We start from the raw sequence: 13,898 nt of genomic DNA, 5'->3' as shown, positions 1-13,898 counted from the left end.
CTCTAAATATTTTTCCTCGGTTTGTGTCGTGATGCTTTCACAGGTGACGGCTCAAACACTTGCAGAATTTTATGTACTGTGTGTAAATTGATAGATGACCCTCAACTTGATTTTACAAGCTGAGTCTTATAAAGCAGCGGTCCCCAACCCCCGGGCCTCGGACCGGTACCGGTCCATGAGTCGTTTGGTACCGGGCCGCGAGAGTTGAGGCTCAGGTGTGAAATGTATAGTTTTCAGGGTTTTTATCGGTTTTCAGCGTTATTTTGTTATCGTTTTTATCGTTTACTCGGTTTTCCTGGGTCTTTTCACGTGTGTTATGAATAAATCTTCTTTTTTTCGGTACCGGTACTAGTTTTATTTTGTTGTATTTATCCGCGACACCTTAAAGGCCGGTCCATGAAAATATTGTCGGGCATAAATTTTTCAAAAGAAAACATATATCTAATAATGCTTTGTTAAAAATCTGTCGCTCTTTTGTAAAATGGGACATTTTTGATACACACTTTAAATTTAATAATTTGTCCTCATGTGGATCCATTTATATACAATCTATGGGTAATAACATTTTGTTTTATCAGCTCTACAGTGGTGATAACCACTGTGAGAAATAAGCATTAAAACCGTGAAGAAGGATTTCTGCCAAACTATCACCTGGATGACATCTGACACAGAAATAGTTTTGAGGAGGACCTTCTTCATGATTTCCACGCAGGTTTAGGGAGATTTACCCTCACAGGTCTGTAGTGAGTATGTGATTACTGTGTGCCCTGACTCAACTGAGAGGACTGATAAAGTCAGATCTAAACCCTGAGCTGAAGTTCCACGTGTCCTTTGTCAGGTGGGGTGTCGTGTGAGACGGTATCTGCCCACGGGAGGACGGACACAGTTCTCATCCCATATCTAGCCTAAAGATGTCTGATCAAACAAGATTTATCAGCCGTATCATACCATTTTATCTGATGCGCTGTAGGTTTTATTCTAACATATTAACTGCTCTTTTATTAAACTCCTCGTGATACTTGCTGCTTTACTTCTCCGTCTCCTGTCCTGTGCAGCTTGTTCAGTTTTGCAGGTCTGACCTCTCTGCATACTGTTACAGTCTCCCTCATTGCTGCTGCTGCTGTGTGTTCTGTGTTCCCAGTATTTAGTGAATCCAGCAGTGAAGCTGTTTGTGAGTTTTGGATCCTGCCATGTCTCACACAGCATTTTATTACGTCAATTTTCGCTGCTCATTATATTCTCATTAAAAAATGTCTAAAACAAGCTGCGTATGTCAAATTTATCCAATTGTGTTTTCAGGATAAGAGTCAGGAAAAACAATCTTCCTCTTAGAGTGTTCAAGTTTGCCTCATGTGTACTGTATTTCATGTTTAAGTGTTCCTCTTGTACCTGGCAACGTGCCACTTCCTGTCCACCAGGAGATGGACATCCTCAATGCGTTGATTGTTGGCGTAGTGCAGTCTCTTTGGCAGGTGCTGCTTCAAGTACGGTTTGAAGTGCTGGTCTGCTTTCTTACACTACAGGAAAACAACATGAGCAGAGAGCTGACGGACTATTTCATGTTTCTTCCTTCGCATCATTTTTGTCTTTTATAATACTGCACATGCTTTTCTGTCTCAGCTTACATGTTCCTGTATTATCTTAAAAACAGCACTTACCGTTAGATCGGCCACAACAGCTTTGGGGTCATCTGAAAAACAACAACGAACAGAAGTGAAAAGCATTGCAAAGCAATAATAATCATTTTAAGTGCATACTGTGTCAGACTGTGCACCACCTGTCTGCCTACAAACCCCCCCACCTCTGACACGGATACAGACACTTAGAATCGGGGTAGGATGGGAAAGATTTATATTATATCTATATATACCTGTAACTGTCATTAACACAATTCAACAATTCAATATTATGTTTTTCTTCTCTCGCCCCAACCGGTCGCAGCAGATGGCCCCGCCCCTCCCTGAGCCTGGTTCTGCTGGAGGTTTCTTCCTGTTAAAAGGGAGTTTTTCCTTCCCACTGTCGCCAAAGTGCTGCTCATAGGGGGTCATATGATTGTTGGTTTTTCTCTGTATCTATGAAGCGCCTTGAGGCGACTTTTGTTGTGATTTGGCGCTATATAAATAAAATTGAATTGAATTGAATTGATGGTTCAACATTATGACTCCATAATAAAACTCTTATTCTGATGCTTAAAACTCCACAGACGAAGAGTAACAACTGTAGCTGACTGGAGTTGGGCCGTTTTAATTTCTATACAGAGTCCGCTTGTTCAAACACAGGAAAGTACGGGGACAACATGTGAGAGCATCATTAGCATTAACATGGAGACTTTTCATGCTGTATAATGTGCACATATACAAGCCTAAAAGCTCTCAGCCTCCACCTGCTCTCTAACTTGTTGCTCCTGCCGCCCGGTGTCACCGTCACTCTGTCAGTAATTATTGAAGAGAATTCCTTTTTTTGGGAAAATCACATAATAAACCAAATGCAGAGACATTATTTGGATATAAAGGCTTTATTTAAAAATACTGGTGGTGACCAGCGCTACCCCTCAGCCTCCAAGTAGACGCGCCTATGGTATCATTTTGAAAATCCTACGTGACTTCTTTCTTGAGTTATTGTGTTCACAAAGTTGGTGAGAATACAAAACTTTGAACTATGAAAACTCCATAAACTGTAGAACTGACTAAATACAGCATTATCTAGCCTTTAAATGTGACAGTATGCATTTACTGGGACTTTCATTTGTTTGGTTCTGGATTTTGTGCCTCTGTTCAGGGAAACCTCTGCTGTGCACACGGTAACTCCTGTTTTCACTCGGGCTTCACTCCGGTTCAGTTTTGATTTACTCCAAATATCATCAAAGTCTCTTTCATTCCTTTGGCAGGCGAGTGTCAGATGTTGGACAGGTGAAGCTGTAGCAGCAGGTAAGGAATGATAAGTGAAGGAGACGTGACTGGGAGAAAAAGCCGTCCGTCTACTCTTGGCACAGTGGCACCAGAGCTGTAGATGAGGGGAGGAGAAGTGGGTCCTCTCTGGGTGTTGGAGATGAGTCTCTGCCTGTTCCAAACTGACGTCTGGCAGCACTCTCAGGAGGGCGTGCTTCTAAGACACTGAGTCTTTTCATCATGCTTTCCAATGTGAATCTTAAGCCAGCGCATCCTTTGCACTCTTAGGCGAAACTGCTGCGCCTCGATGGCAACGAACTGACTCCTTCTGTCACAAAGTTGTTGGACATAAAGTTGTTTTTGAGTCCACTCCTTTTCCTGTGCTGATGGCGACAAACAACAAGTAGTAGTGTCATTTATATCACGTGTAAAAACGTGTTTTTTTATTATGATTTTTACAGCAGACCACAGAGATTTGATCTTGGTTTGTGAAAACTTCCATTCTTCCAATCATGAGTAAAAAGAATGCAAAAGCAAACATTTGTTTGCAATGTACAGGCTCATAGTGTCAACACCAGTCTGCTGTAGAGATGACCAACATCAGTAAGGAGAACTCCTCACGGATCCAATGAGGCCAAGTTAAAAATTAGCTCATTCGATTCAAAGGCCTTTTACAAGCCTGGTAATTAAAGTGTCACTGTGAACTGTTTGCACTATTAGGAAAGATGATCCTGACAAACTAAAAAAAAGTAAGTAAGCAAAGTAAGCAACAACAAGCAGTAAATGGGAAAAGCAACAAGTGCTCATTTTAACTCAGCAGTCAGAACTATTAAAACACTGCTAGAAAAAAACAAATGCAAAAATTAAAAAAAAAAAAATTATATAAAAAAAACAAAAAAACAAAAAAACACCCAGCACGCCCCTGCGGGCGGTTTATCCTTCAAGCTCGGGTCCTCTACCAGAGGTCTGGGAGCTTGAGGGTCCTGCGCAGTATCTTAGCTGTTCCCAGGACTGCGCTCTTCTGGACAGAGATCTCCGATGTTAGTCCCGGGATCTGCTGGAGCCACTCGCCTAGCTTGGGAGTCACCGCACCTAGTGCTCCGATTACCACGGGGACCACCGATACCTTCACCCTCCACATCCTCTCGAGCTCTTCTCTGAGCCCTTGGTATTTCTCCAGCTTCTCGTGTTCCTTCTTCCTGATATTGCTGTCATTGGGAACCGCTACATCGATCACTACGGCCGTCTTCTTCTGTTTGTCTACCACCACTATGTCCGGTTGGTTAGCCACCACCATTTTGTCCGTCTGTATCTGGAAGTCCCACAGGATCTTAGCTCGGTCATTCTCCACCACCCTTGGGGGCGTCTCCCATTTTGACCTCAGGACTTCCAGGTTATACTCAGCACAGATGTTCCTGTACACTATGCCGGCCACTTGGTTATGGCGTTCCATGTATGCCCTGCCTGCTAGCATCTTGCACCCTGCTGTTATGTGCTGGATTGTCTCTGGGGCATCTTTACACAGCCTGCACCTGGGGTCTTGCCTGGTGTGATAGACCCCAGCCTCTATGGATCTTGTACTCAGAGCTTGTTCTTGTGCTGCCATGATTAGTGCCTCTGTGCTGTCTTTCAGTCCAGCTTTGTCCAGCCACTGGTAGGATTTCTGGATATGAGCCACCTCCTCTATCTGCCGGTGGTACATACCGTGCAGGGGCCTGTCCTTCCATGATGGTTCCTCATCTCCCTCCTCTTTCTTGGGTATCTGCTGCCTGAGGTATTCACTGAGCACGCTGTCAGTTGAGGCCATCTTCGTGATGTATTCTTGGATGTTCGTTGTCTCATCCTGGACTGTGGTGCTGACACTCACCAGTCCCCGGCCCCCTTCCTTCCGCTTAGCGTACAGCCTCAGGGTGCTGGACTTGGGGTGAAACCCTCCATGCATGGTAAGGAGCTTTCTTGTCTTTATGTCAGTGGCTTCTATCTCCTCCTTTGGCCAGCCTATTACCCCAGCAGGGTACCTGATCACGGGCAGGGCGTACGTGTTGATGGCCCGGATCTTGTTCTTACCGTTCAACTGACTCCTCAGGACTTGCCTGACCCTCTGCAGGTACTTGGTGGTTGCAGCTTTCCTAGCGGCCTCTTCATGGTTCCCATTCGCCTGCGGGATCCCCAGGTACTTGTAACTGTCCTCTATGTCTGCAATGTTGCCTTCTGGTAGTTCAATCCCCTCAGTTCTGACTACCTTCCCTCTCTTTGTTACCATCCGACTACACTTCTCCAGCCCGAACGACATTCCAATGTCATTGCTGTATAGCCTGGTAGTGTGGATCAGTGAATCGATGTCTCGTTCACTCTTGGCATACAGCTTGATGTCATCCATGTACAGGAGGTGGCTGACAACTGCTCCAATCTGTAGTTGGTATCCGTAGCCAGTCTTGTTAATGATCTCACTGAGGGGGTTCAGGCCTATGCAGAACAGCAGTGGGGACAGAGCTTCTCCTTGGTAGATCCCGCACTTGATGGTGACTTGTGCTATGGGCTTGGAGTTGGCCTCTAGTGTTGTACGCCACATCCCCATTGAGTTCCTGATGAAGGCTCTTAGGGTCCCATTGATCTTGTACAATTCTAGGCATTCCAGTATCCAGCTGTGGGGCATTGAGTCGTAGGCCTTCTTGTAATCAATCCAGGCGGTGCACAGGTTGGTCAGTCTGGTCTTGCAGTCTCGGCTGACTGTTCTGTCTACCAGTAGCTGGTGTTTTGCGCCTCTGGTATTCTTGCCAATTCCTTTCTGTGTCCCGCTCATGTATTGACCCATGTGCCTGTTCATCTTAGCCGATATGATGCCTGACAGGAGCTTCCATGTAGTACTGAGGCAGGTTATTGGTCGGTAGTTGGAGGGGACTGGTCCCTTCTTGGGGTCCTTGGGGATCAGGACCGTCCGACCTTCAGTTAGCCATTCCGGGTGTCCCTCGTTAACTAGCAGCTGGTTCATTTGTGCTGCCAGACGCTCGTGGAGTGCAGTCAGCTTCTTTAGCCAGTAGGTGTGAATCATGTCGGGCCCTGGTGCTGTCCAACTCTTCATACTGGAGACCCTTTCTTGGATATCTGCCACAGTGATGGTTACTGGACCCTGTTCAGGGAGGTCGCTATGGTCTGCCCTCAGATCCACTAGCCACTGAGCATTGCCATTATGGGTTGCATCCTTCTCCCATATGCTCTTCCAGTATTGCTCCGTCTCCAGCCTTGGTGGTGCTGTTCTCTTATTATTGTTCCTTTGCCACTGAGAGTACACCTTTGCTGGTTCTGTGGAGAACAGCTGGTTTATTCTCCTGCCTTCTATTTCTCTGGTGTACCTCCTCAAGCGGCTGGCCAAGGCTGTGAGTCTTTGCTTGGCAGTTTCCAAGGCCTCAGGTCACGGCATCCGGGTCACGGATATATATATATATATATATATATATATATATATGCATTGCATATACAGTCCTGATCAAAAGTTTAAAACCACAAAATGTCTTAAAAAAATCAATATTTTGCATGTTTTGATCTTAACAAGTAGAGCTTCAACATGCAACAAGAAGAAATGGGAGTGAGACAAAACAAAGCTTAAACCGCGACGGCTGTTTTTACAGCGCAACTAAACGTTACAACCACATCCTTTTAAAAAGCCAAATCTGTGCAAAAATGTGAATTCATTGTCATTTTCTGTCAGGTAGTCACACTGTCAGGATGTTCTGATGGCAAAAGCAAAAAAAAAACCCCTTCCTTTTTGAACGTGGTCGGGTTGCTGTTGAACGGCATCAGCGGGGTCTCTTGTGGCACGCCATCACTGCTGAGGTGGGACGCAGTAAGACGGTCATTTGGAATTTCTAAATGATCCTGAGGGTTATGGAACAAAAAAGTCAAGTGGAAGACCCCAAAAATTTCACCAGCACTGAGCCAGAGGATCAGTGCTGTCCGTCAAGACACTGGACGATCCTCAACCCAAATTAAGGCTGGTTCCTACTGCAGCCCCAAAACCACCAGACGGCATCTGAGACTGAAGGGCTTCAAAAACAAACGTCTTCAAAGGCCTTGTCTCCTTGGACGCCACAGAACCGACCGTTTGCACCAAACATGGAACATGAAAGGTGGAAAAAAAAGTTTTATTCTCTGATGAGAAAAAATGTAACCTTGATGGTCCTGATGGTGTCCAACGTTACAGCAGATCCCACCTGAGATGTTTTCTACGCCCCACAGTGGAGGGAGGCCACAATGGTCTGGGGTGTTTTTTCCTTTTGTGGAACAACGGAGCTTCAGGAGGTGCAGGGGCGTCAAACAGCAGCTGGCTATGTCCAGATGTTGCAGAGAGCATCCCTCATAACTGAGGGACTTCGTCTGTGTGGTAACCACTGGGTTTATCAACAGGAGAACAACATCACTGTTTTGGACCATCCTGCGTGTTCCCCTGGTCCAAATCCAACTAAGAACCTTTGGGGATGGATGGCAAGGGAAGTTTACAAAAATGGACAACAGTTCCAGGCAGTAGACGCCCTTCGTGCAGCCGTCTTCACGACTTGGAGAAATGTTCCCACTCACCTCATGGAGACGCTTGCATCAAGCATGCTGCAATGAATTTTTGAAGTGATCAACAATAACGGTGGAGCTGCTCATTACTGAGTTCATGTTTGGAACTTCCTGCTTTGAAATAACACTGAGGATGTAGAGGTCTAAAAAACTCATTCAGATCTTCTGTATCAAATATACAGTTACATGGTTCATGTCATTCTACAGCTAAGAAAAACACTAAAGTTGTTTTAAAGCTTTGTTTTGATGCTAAAAATATTTTTTGTCCATGACTGTCTCTGAGAGGACAATAGACTCTGTGGAGGGATGCTTGTGACGGGGTTGAAAATAGTGGTCCGTGTGGGCTGGGAGAGCACGGCCGCTTCTGGATGGTATGGCTGACTCTGCTTCCTATTTATATGATAGGACCTTCTTTGAACCCCTAACGGTGCGTTCACACCGAACGTGATAGACGTCCCTAGCTGTTCGCGTGCACATTCAACCAACACGAATTGGTCGCGCTTCAAAATATGCAATTTTCATGCGCGTGAAGCGGAAATGTGGGAGGAAGTAGTGCCAGACGGTATGTTTGCAAGATGGCAGCTGTTGATCGTTTGAAGAGAGAGTCTCCCTTCTCTATTTACTGTGGAGAGCAGAGCAGCGGCGTAAAGGACGTCCTCGCCATACCTGGGTCCATCCAACCTTTTTAAAGTTTTCTTAATAAACGGAGGTTGCCTCCAAAATAAACTAACCTCTCTTTATTCTCTTAAAGAATTGGTCTTCACTATGTTCCTATATAGTAGTATATTTTTTCATTAGTATGATATGAAATCAATTCTACATGCTTCAAGTTGTGTGCCAGTATTTGCTGTGTAGTAGAACAGAGACATTAGTCATTACAAAACTTTATTTGAAATAATATTAAAATTCTCGGTAGAGAAAACAGCTGGTGTCGTACAGCTCTGGGTGGTTGATGAGCCTTTCCTCCATATTGTTAATGGCTTTGGCTGGACCCGCCCCTTTGAACTAGGTCAGAGCATCACGTTACCAGGCTCCTGATTGGTTGTCGCGGCGCGACTTGAAGCTGGAGTTCAGACGGTAGACGCGATACGCGCGAATGAACAAAATGCACCACACAAACCGCCGCACGTATTTTTATTCGCACTTCAAACGCGTCAGTCGCGCTACTTGCTCGTTTTCGTGACGCAAATCTGCTTCTGAATTTTCGCGGGATCCCCAGTCGCGCTTCATCGTGCTCCTCCATTGACTTTACATGTAAACCTGACGCTCTGGTCGCGTCTGTCGCGTTCAGTGTGCACCGTAACACTGCCTCTATAACCTACCACAAGCTTGCATTGTTATTTTCTTTCTGCATTCTTCCTTTACCTCTCAACGTAATTAAATGTATTTACAACTGTCACTTTAAGGCGCTGGCATTCAGCTCTATATGTCTTCTAACCGTCCCCAGTTGGGCAGGCTGTGCACCCTACTCCATCATTTAACCTGGATATGTGACCGGACCTTTAGCACTGACCTCATTCTAAATGTAAACAAAGCTGAGACCATGATTACCGCTCTGCTGTATCGTGAAATCATTCGGGCTCTTGCTTCTTCTTGCTGAACTTTTATTCGTCTGTGGGCTAAAATCTTTCTCTCGATCCCATTTCCTTATTTGAGGAACATTTCTAAACGACGACACATGGTCTCCGCGGCTGAACTGGAGAAAATAATTCTTGCATTTGTGTCATCGTGCTTAGATTACTGTAATGTCCTGTTGACCTGCCCAGACAAATCATTTCTTCCACGTTTCTGAGCAATATTAAAAGCTGCAGCCAGACTATCAACACGTTCCAGTAGCAAACCTACATCACTCCTATTTTATATCCTTTACATTGGCTCCCTGAAGATTCATTATAAAATTCTTGTACTTACATATGATGCACTAAACGGCTCAAGGCCCACTACACAAACTGCTGCTCGCACTGCTCAGAATGAGTTAGTGGGGGAACAGAGACGTGCAGTCTGTGGCACTAAGACTGTGGAACGGTCTCAGCTCAGATTAACCGACTCTGTCCTTCAAAGCAGATCTAAACCTCCCTGTTTAAACAGGCTTTTTGTTGAGACTGAGTGGAACTTCTTACTTAACTACCTTTTACTTTTTTTCTGTGTCTCGACTGGATGTTACCTTCATTTTCATCTTTATTTTACTTTGATGTTCAGCACTTTGTGACTCCTAGCCTGTGCAGAGTACTTTCTAAATAAACTTTACTCACTTATTCACTAAGAGAGACTGCGTACACTCCCAGTGAGATCACATGAGACACTTGTTTCTCAACCACAGTGAGAATAAGAGTGAGAAGAAACTAAAATAAACACACCAAAGACACCAACTTGACTTCTTACATTTCCTGTTGTTGGGCTGTCTGGAGCGTATTCTGCCTAGGGACCCAGGGACGAGGATGATGTCATCAACGCTGGTCAAATAGTTACTGAGGAACTCGGTGTGATCGCAGTGGGCCTCTTCCATACCTGTGAACATATGAGAACGTGAGCAGCTGAAGCCAAAAACCAAGTTCATGCTCCAGTAGCTCATTCCAGTTTGGGTCTGGTTTCTAATCACTGGATTAAAGATTGTAATTAAACCTGGTGGAAACTTACCTGCCCTGATTATTATTGTCACCATACATATCTCAGCTGTGGCTACATGATATAACATTTAATGTAGGAAACTTTAGTGTGGTGGTCAGAGTGAAACGTTAAGATCAGCTGATGTAATGGCTAGGTCCCATCAGCTGATGGCTTTTAATGTCCTCTACACGTCTAATTAGCTGTGAGCAAAATAATTATTCGACCCCTGCTGAGTTTGAAAGTTTTGTAAACTAACATAAAAATTAGAGACCGTTCATTTCAAGTGATCAAAATTACAAATGCAGCAGAGGAACATACGATCACTTCTTCCACTTGTATAGGCTGCGCTATTTAAGCTGCTTGTCTGCAGTTGCTGAGCAACTTCACCCCACTCCTTTCAATCGTCAAGTATGAATTGAATACAGTAACATGTACTGCTCGTTCACTGTGGCTCACACACAGCAAGCAGAAGGCAAAACTATCATTAGCTTACAGCTTTAAGTGTTTAAGGTCTGTGCTAACTAAAAATAAAGACAAGATGATAGTTTATTAAATTTTAATGAAATTTGCAGATTGTTTCGGTGAAGTTTAATAAACTCCTTGCTATCTAAAATATAACAGGACACCGGAGTAAATTCTCGAGCATCTCACACTTCTGATAATCAGTTGTCTGCTTGACGTTTATTCAGCTGTGTAAAAACTATAACTTTAATCTCAGCCAAACCGATTTACTCAGGAACAAATAAAATACTACAAAAAGCCAAACAATAACATTTTAAGTTATCTAAGTGACTATAGAGTATATATCATGTTTAACCTGAGTAGCGAAAGACAAAAATTATTTGCCGGGAGTCCGGTGTTCTCACGGCTCTAGTTAGCCTAGCCCCCGGCTAGCTATCAAGCTAGTGGGTAACAGACGTCTCCGAAAACGTCGGAGCGCTTTTGAAAATATGTGGTGTCTTGATAAACTGAGCAGATATTTGAGGTTTACACAGCTACATTCTCGCCTGAAAATATGTTAAACGTTTATTTTGTGACCCAGAAAGAATAATAAGAGTAATATTAAAACTAACTAGCTGCGCTATGAATTCTGGGACACAGCTTCTTCTTCTTCTTCTTCGGGGTTTAACGGCAGCTGGCATCCTTGTACATGCAGTGCTGCCATCTTCTGTTTCAGTCCGTTATTACACTCTTAAATCCAACAACTTATTCCTGCGTCTTTTGGGATCTTACAAAGCTTCAAACGACGCGTCGACTATTAAATCAGTCGTCGACAATTTTAATAGTCGACTAATCGTGGCAGCCCTACTCTGCACACACCTGTGCTGGTGTGGGTGTGTCCGTACCGTGATCCCCGACCAGGACGATGTTGACGCAGCGGTGCAGTTTCATCTGCTTGAGTCCATCCATGAGCTGGCCGATAATTCTGTCAATCATCCTCAGAGAGATGTTCAGCTAGAGCACACAGAGCGAGTCATCCTCCAAACAAACATTTTGGATGTTCCTTTACTGCATGCTTTCCACAAACATGCCACAAGACGTTTGTGCAGATACAGAGTACTTACATCAGTGCTCATGGGCCCCAATTTGTGTCCGTATGTGTCCGGCTGCTCAGAGTGCATGGCGTAAACATAAGGCCTGCAACAAAAGGTGAGTCAAAGTCGACTTCTAGTGGAAGTAAAATCAAGAAAGAAAGTTTCCAGAGGCTGGTTTGGATTCTTGTGATCCAGCTGCCAACATGGTGAATGTCTCACATAGAAAAATAGGTTTTATTGCACCCTTCTCCTGTTTAACAGATAATAATTATCAAAAAAAAAAAAACAACAACTATTTAATATACTGTTATTGGCCGGATACTGACAACAAACAGATATAACCAATGCCACCGACTGCTCTCTTTAAAATGTTATTTAGGTGATATTAAAACTTCATTTAAAACTTGTTGTTTTTAGCTATCAGGCAAACTCACCTTCAGCATTATTCACCAGCTCGTTAAGCAGAGCAACAGAAATGAGCACTGAATGGAGAAATGACTCCAACTTTTATTTAAATTAAAAACGACTGTTTCCACACTTAGTTTGAGTTTAAAGTGCTAGAACGTTATATTAACATTGGTTGAGAATAACAATGTTTGCGTAGATGTTTCGTTCTTTAAGGTCACAGGCTTTTTGCTCCCATGGTCAAAATCTGTAACTGTAACTCTTATTACTTAATTTAGGTTGTAACAAAGTGAGGCAAACTGGCAAGGAAAAGAAAATGGCAACAAGAGAGAGAAGTATCCTGTCATCTTTTAAAGGTATCCAGGCAAATTTCAAGTTTGGGGAGGAGCTAAACAAACCATGAAACCCATGAGCTGAAAGCCCTGGTTTCAGACTGCTTGAAAAGCTTTCCACACTTGGCACTTTATGATGTCAGCAAGAGCAGATATCCCTCAGATATACATCAGAGGACTCCCATGCACAAGTGGCAGCCAATCAGAAGAAAGCTAATTTAAAGCTAAAACGGTTTGTTTTGGACATTCGATGAACTGAGGGTCCCTCTGTGGTAGGCTGTGGTACGTATCCACTGCATGGAGCTATTCTACTTTACATCAGTGTCACGTTCTCTCTCTCGATTAAAAAGGGAACAAACAGTTCAAATGTCAAAGAAAATGAAAAGGAAGGTAAGAAGATGTAACAATCAAACATACAGCTCACCTTTCTCCTTCAGGGAGGTGAAGCCACTGCAGCATAGTCAGTATCCTCCTCTCCAAAGGGATGGCACTGGAACACACACACACACACACACACACACACACACACACACACACACACACACACACACACACAGTCTTCAGACTACGATCTATGATCTCTGTCTCCAGCTGGCTCATCACCTGGAGCAGCTCCCTCACCTGCTGAGCACCTGTTCGCTGGAGTCGAGCTCCAAGCCATTTATGGTTCAGGTCTGTCACACATGCTAGAAGATGCTGAACTCCATCACTCTGCTTAAAAAGAGGCTGCACGTTTTGCCTCATTGTCCTGTGAAAATCTCCGTCTCACTGAGCTGAAACCAGCTGGGGCGGTGTGTGAACGTATCAGGCTGTCCTTCTCTTTGTTTCTCAGCTCGGTCCTTCTCCCTGTCTCCCTGTACTCGTGTACTTGGGTTCACAGAGCCTCCACCCAACAACTAACGGTGAGATCTGTCCTCATAGTAAGAGCTCTAACATGAGCTGTGGTTAATTGTTGATTTGAATGATTACCCTCAGGAGAGCCAGCTTCATACCAGCATGCAGGGTTATACCATGTATGCATCAGCAGAGTATTTGAACACAGCTACAGCACAATTTATGGTGTGAAGAGCAACATAGCGACATGTTAATATACCACTCCTCACGCATGTACAGTCTTGCTCTGTTTTGCATTATTAACTTTTGCCTTCTCTTCCCTGTAGGTTGTGTTTCGTGCTCGATCTCTAAATGCTACTCTTTTCCCCTCCAAACCGGTCACGGCTGCCTCTGCCTGAGCCTGCCACAGGTTTCTTCCTGTCAAAAGGGAGTTTCACCTTCCTGCTGTCACCGAGTGCTGCTCATAAGGGGCTGTCTAATGGTCTGGGTTCTCTCTTTAATACTGTGGGGTCTTTACAATATAAAGTGCTTTGAGGTGACTAACATTACAGCCTGTATTTTAGAGAAAGGCAAAGTGTGTCTCAGCATCTAATGCACCGACCAAGCTGCTGGCTGTCATACAGTCCACAGCTGTCAGCTATCAGGTCTGAGACGACACACGGTGGGAGTGGGTATGAATGTGGGGGAACAGCAACCTGTGGTCGCACAGTTGTAACACTTTACAGCAGGCATTT

At 44.3% G+C, this 13,898-nt stretch overlaps 1 protein-coding gene across 3 annotated transcripts in view; it reads right to left on the bottom strand.

The window, feature by feature from the left end:
- enpp2 (ectonucleotide pyrophosphatase/phosphodiesterase 2) overlaps positions 1–13,898 on the bottom strand; it is a 73,643-nt gene that overhangs the window by 24,703 nt on the left and 35,042 nt on the right. For all 3 annotated transcript variants that reach the window (XM_085176697.1, XM_085176695.1, XM_085176696.1), the window contains 6 exons: positions 12,755–12,820; positions 11,624–11,696; positions 11,405–11,513; positions 9,834–9,959; positions 1,659–1,690; positions 1,390–1,517 (listed from right to left, as the gene is read on the bottom strand). In XM_085176697.1, the coding sequence (XP_085032823.1) occupies positions 1,390–1,517; positions 1,659–1,690; positions 9,834–9,959; positions 11,405–11,513; positions 11,624–11,696; positions 12,755–12,820 (534 nt within the window). The remainder of the gene's footprint in view (positions 1–1,389; positions 1,518–1,658; positions 1,691–9,833; positions 9,960–11,404; positions 11,514–11,623; positions 11,697–12,754; positions 12,821–13,898) is intronic.

This window comes from Neolamprologus multifasciatus, chromosome 11 (assembly GCF_963576455.1).
Source record: "Neolamprologus multifasciatus chromosome 11, fNeoMul1.2, whole genome shotgun sequence".
In the NCBI taxonomy this organism is placed as follows: Eukaryota; Metazoa; Chordata; class Actinopteri; order Cichliformes; family Cichlidae; genus Neolamprologus; species Neolamprologus multifasciatus.
Note: the sequence above shows the minus strand (reverse complement) of the source record. Positions and strands in the feature narration are given on the sequence as shown.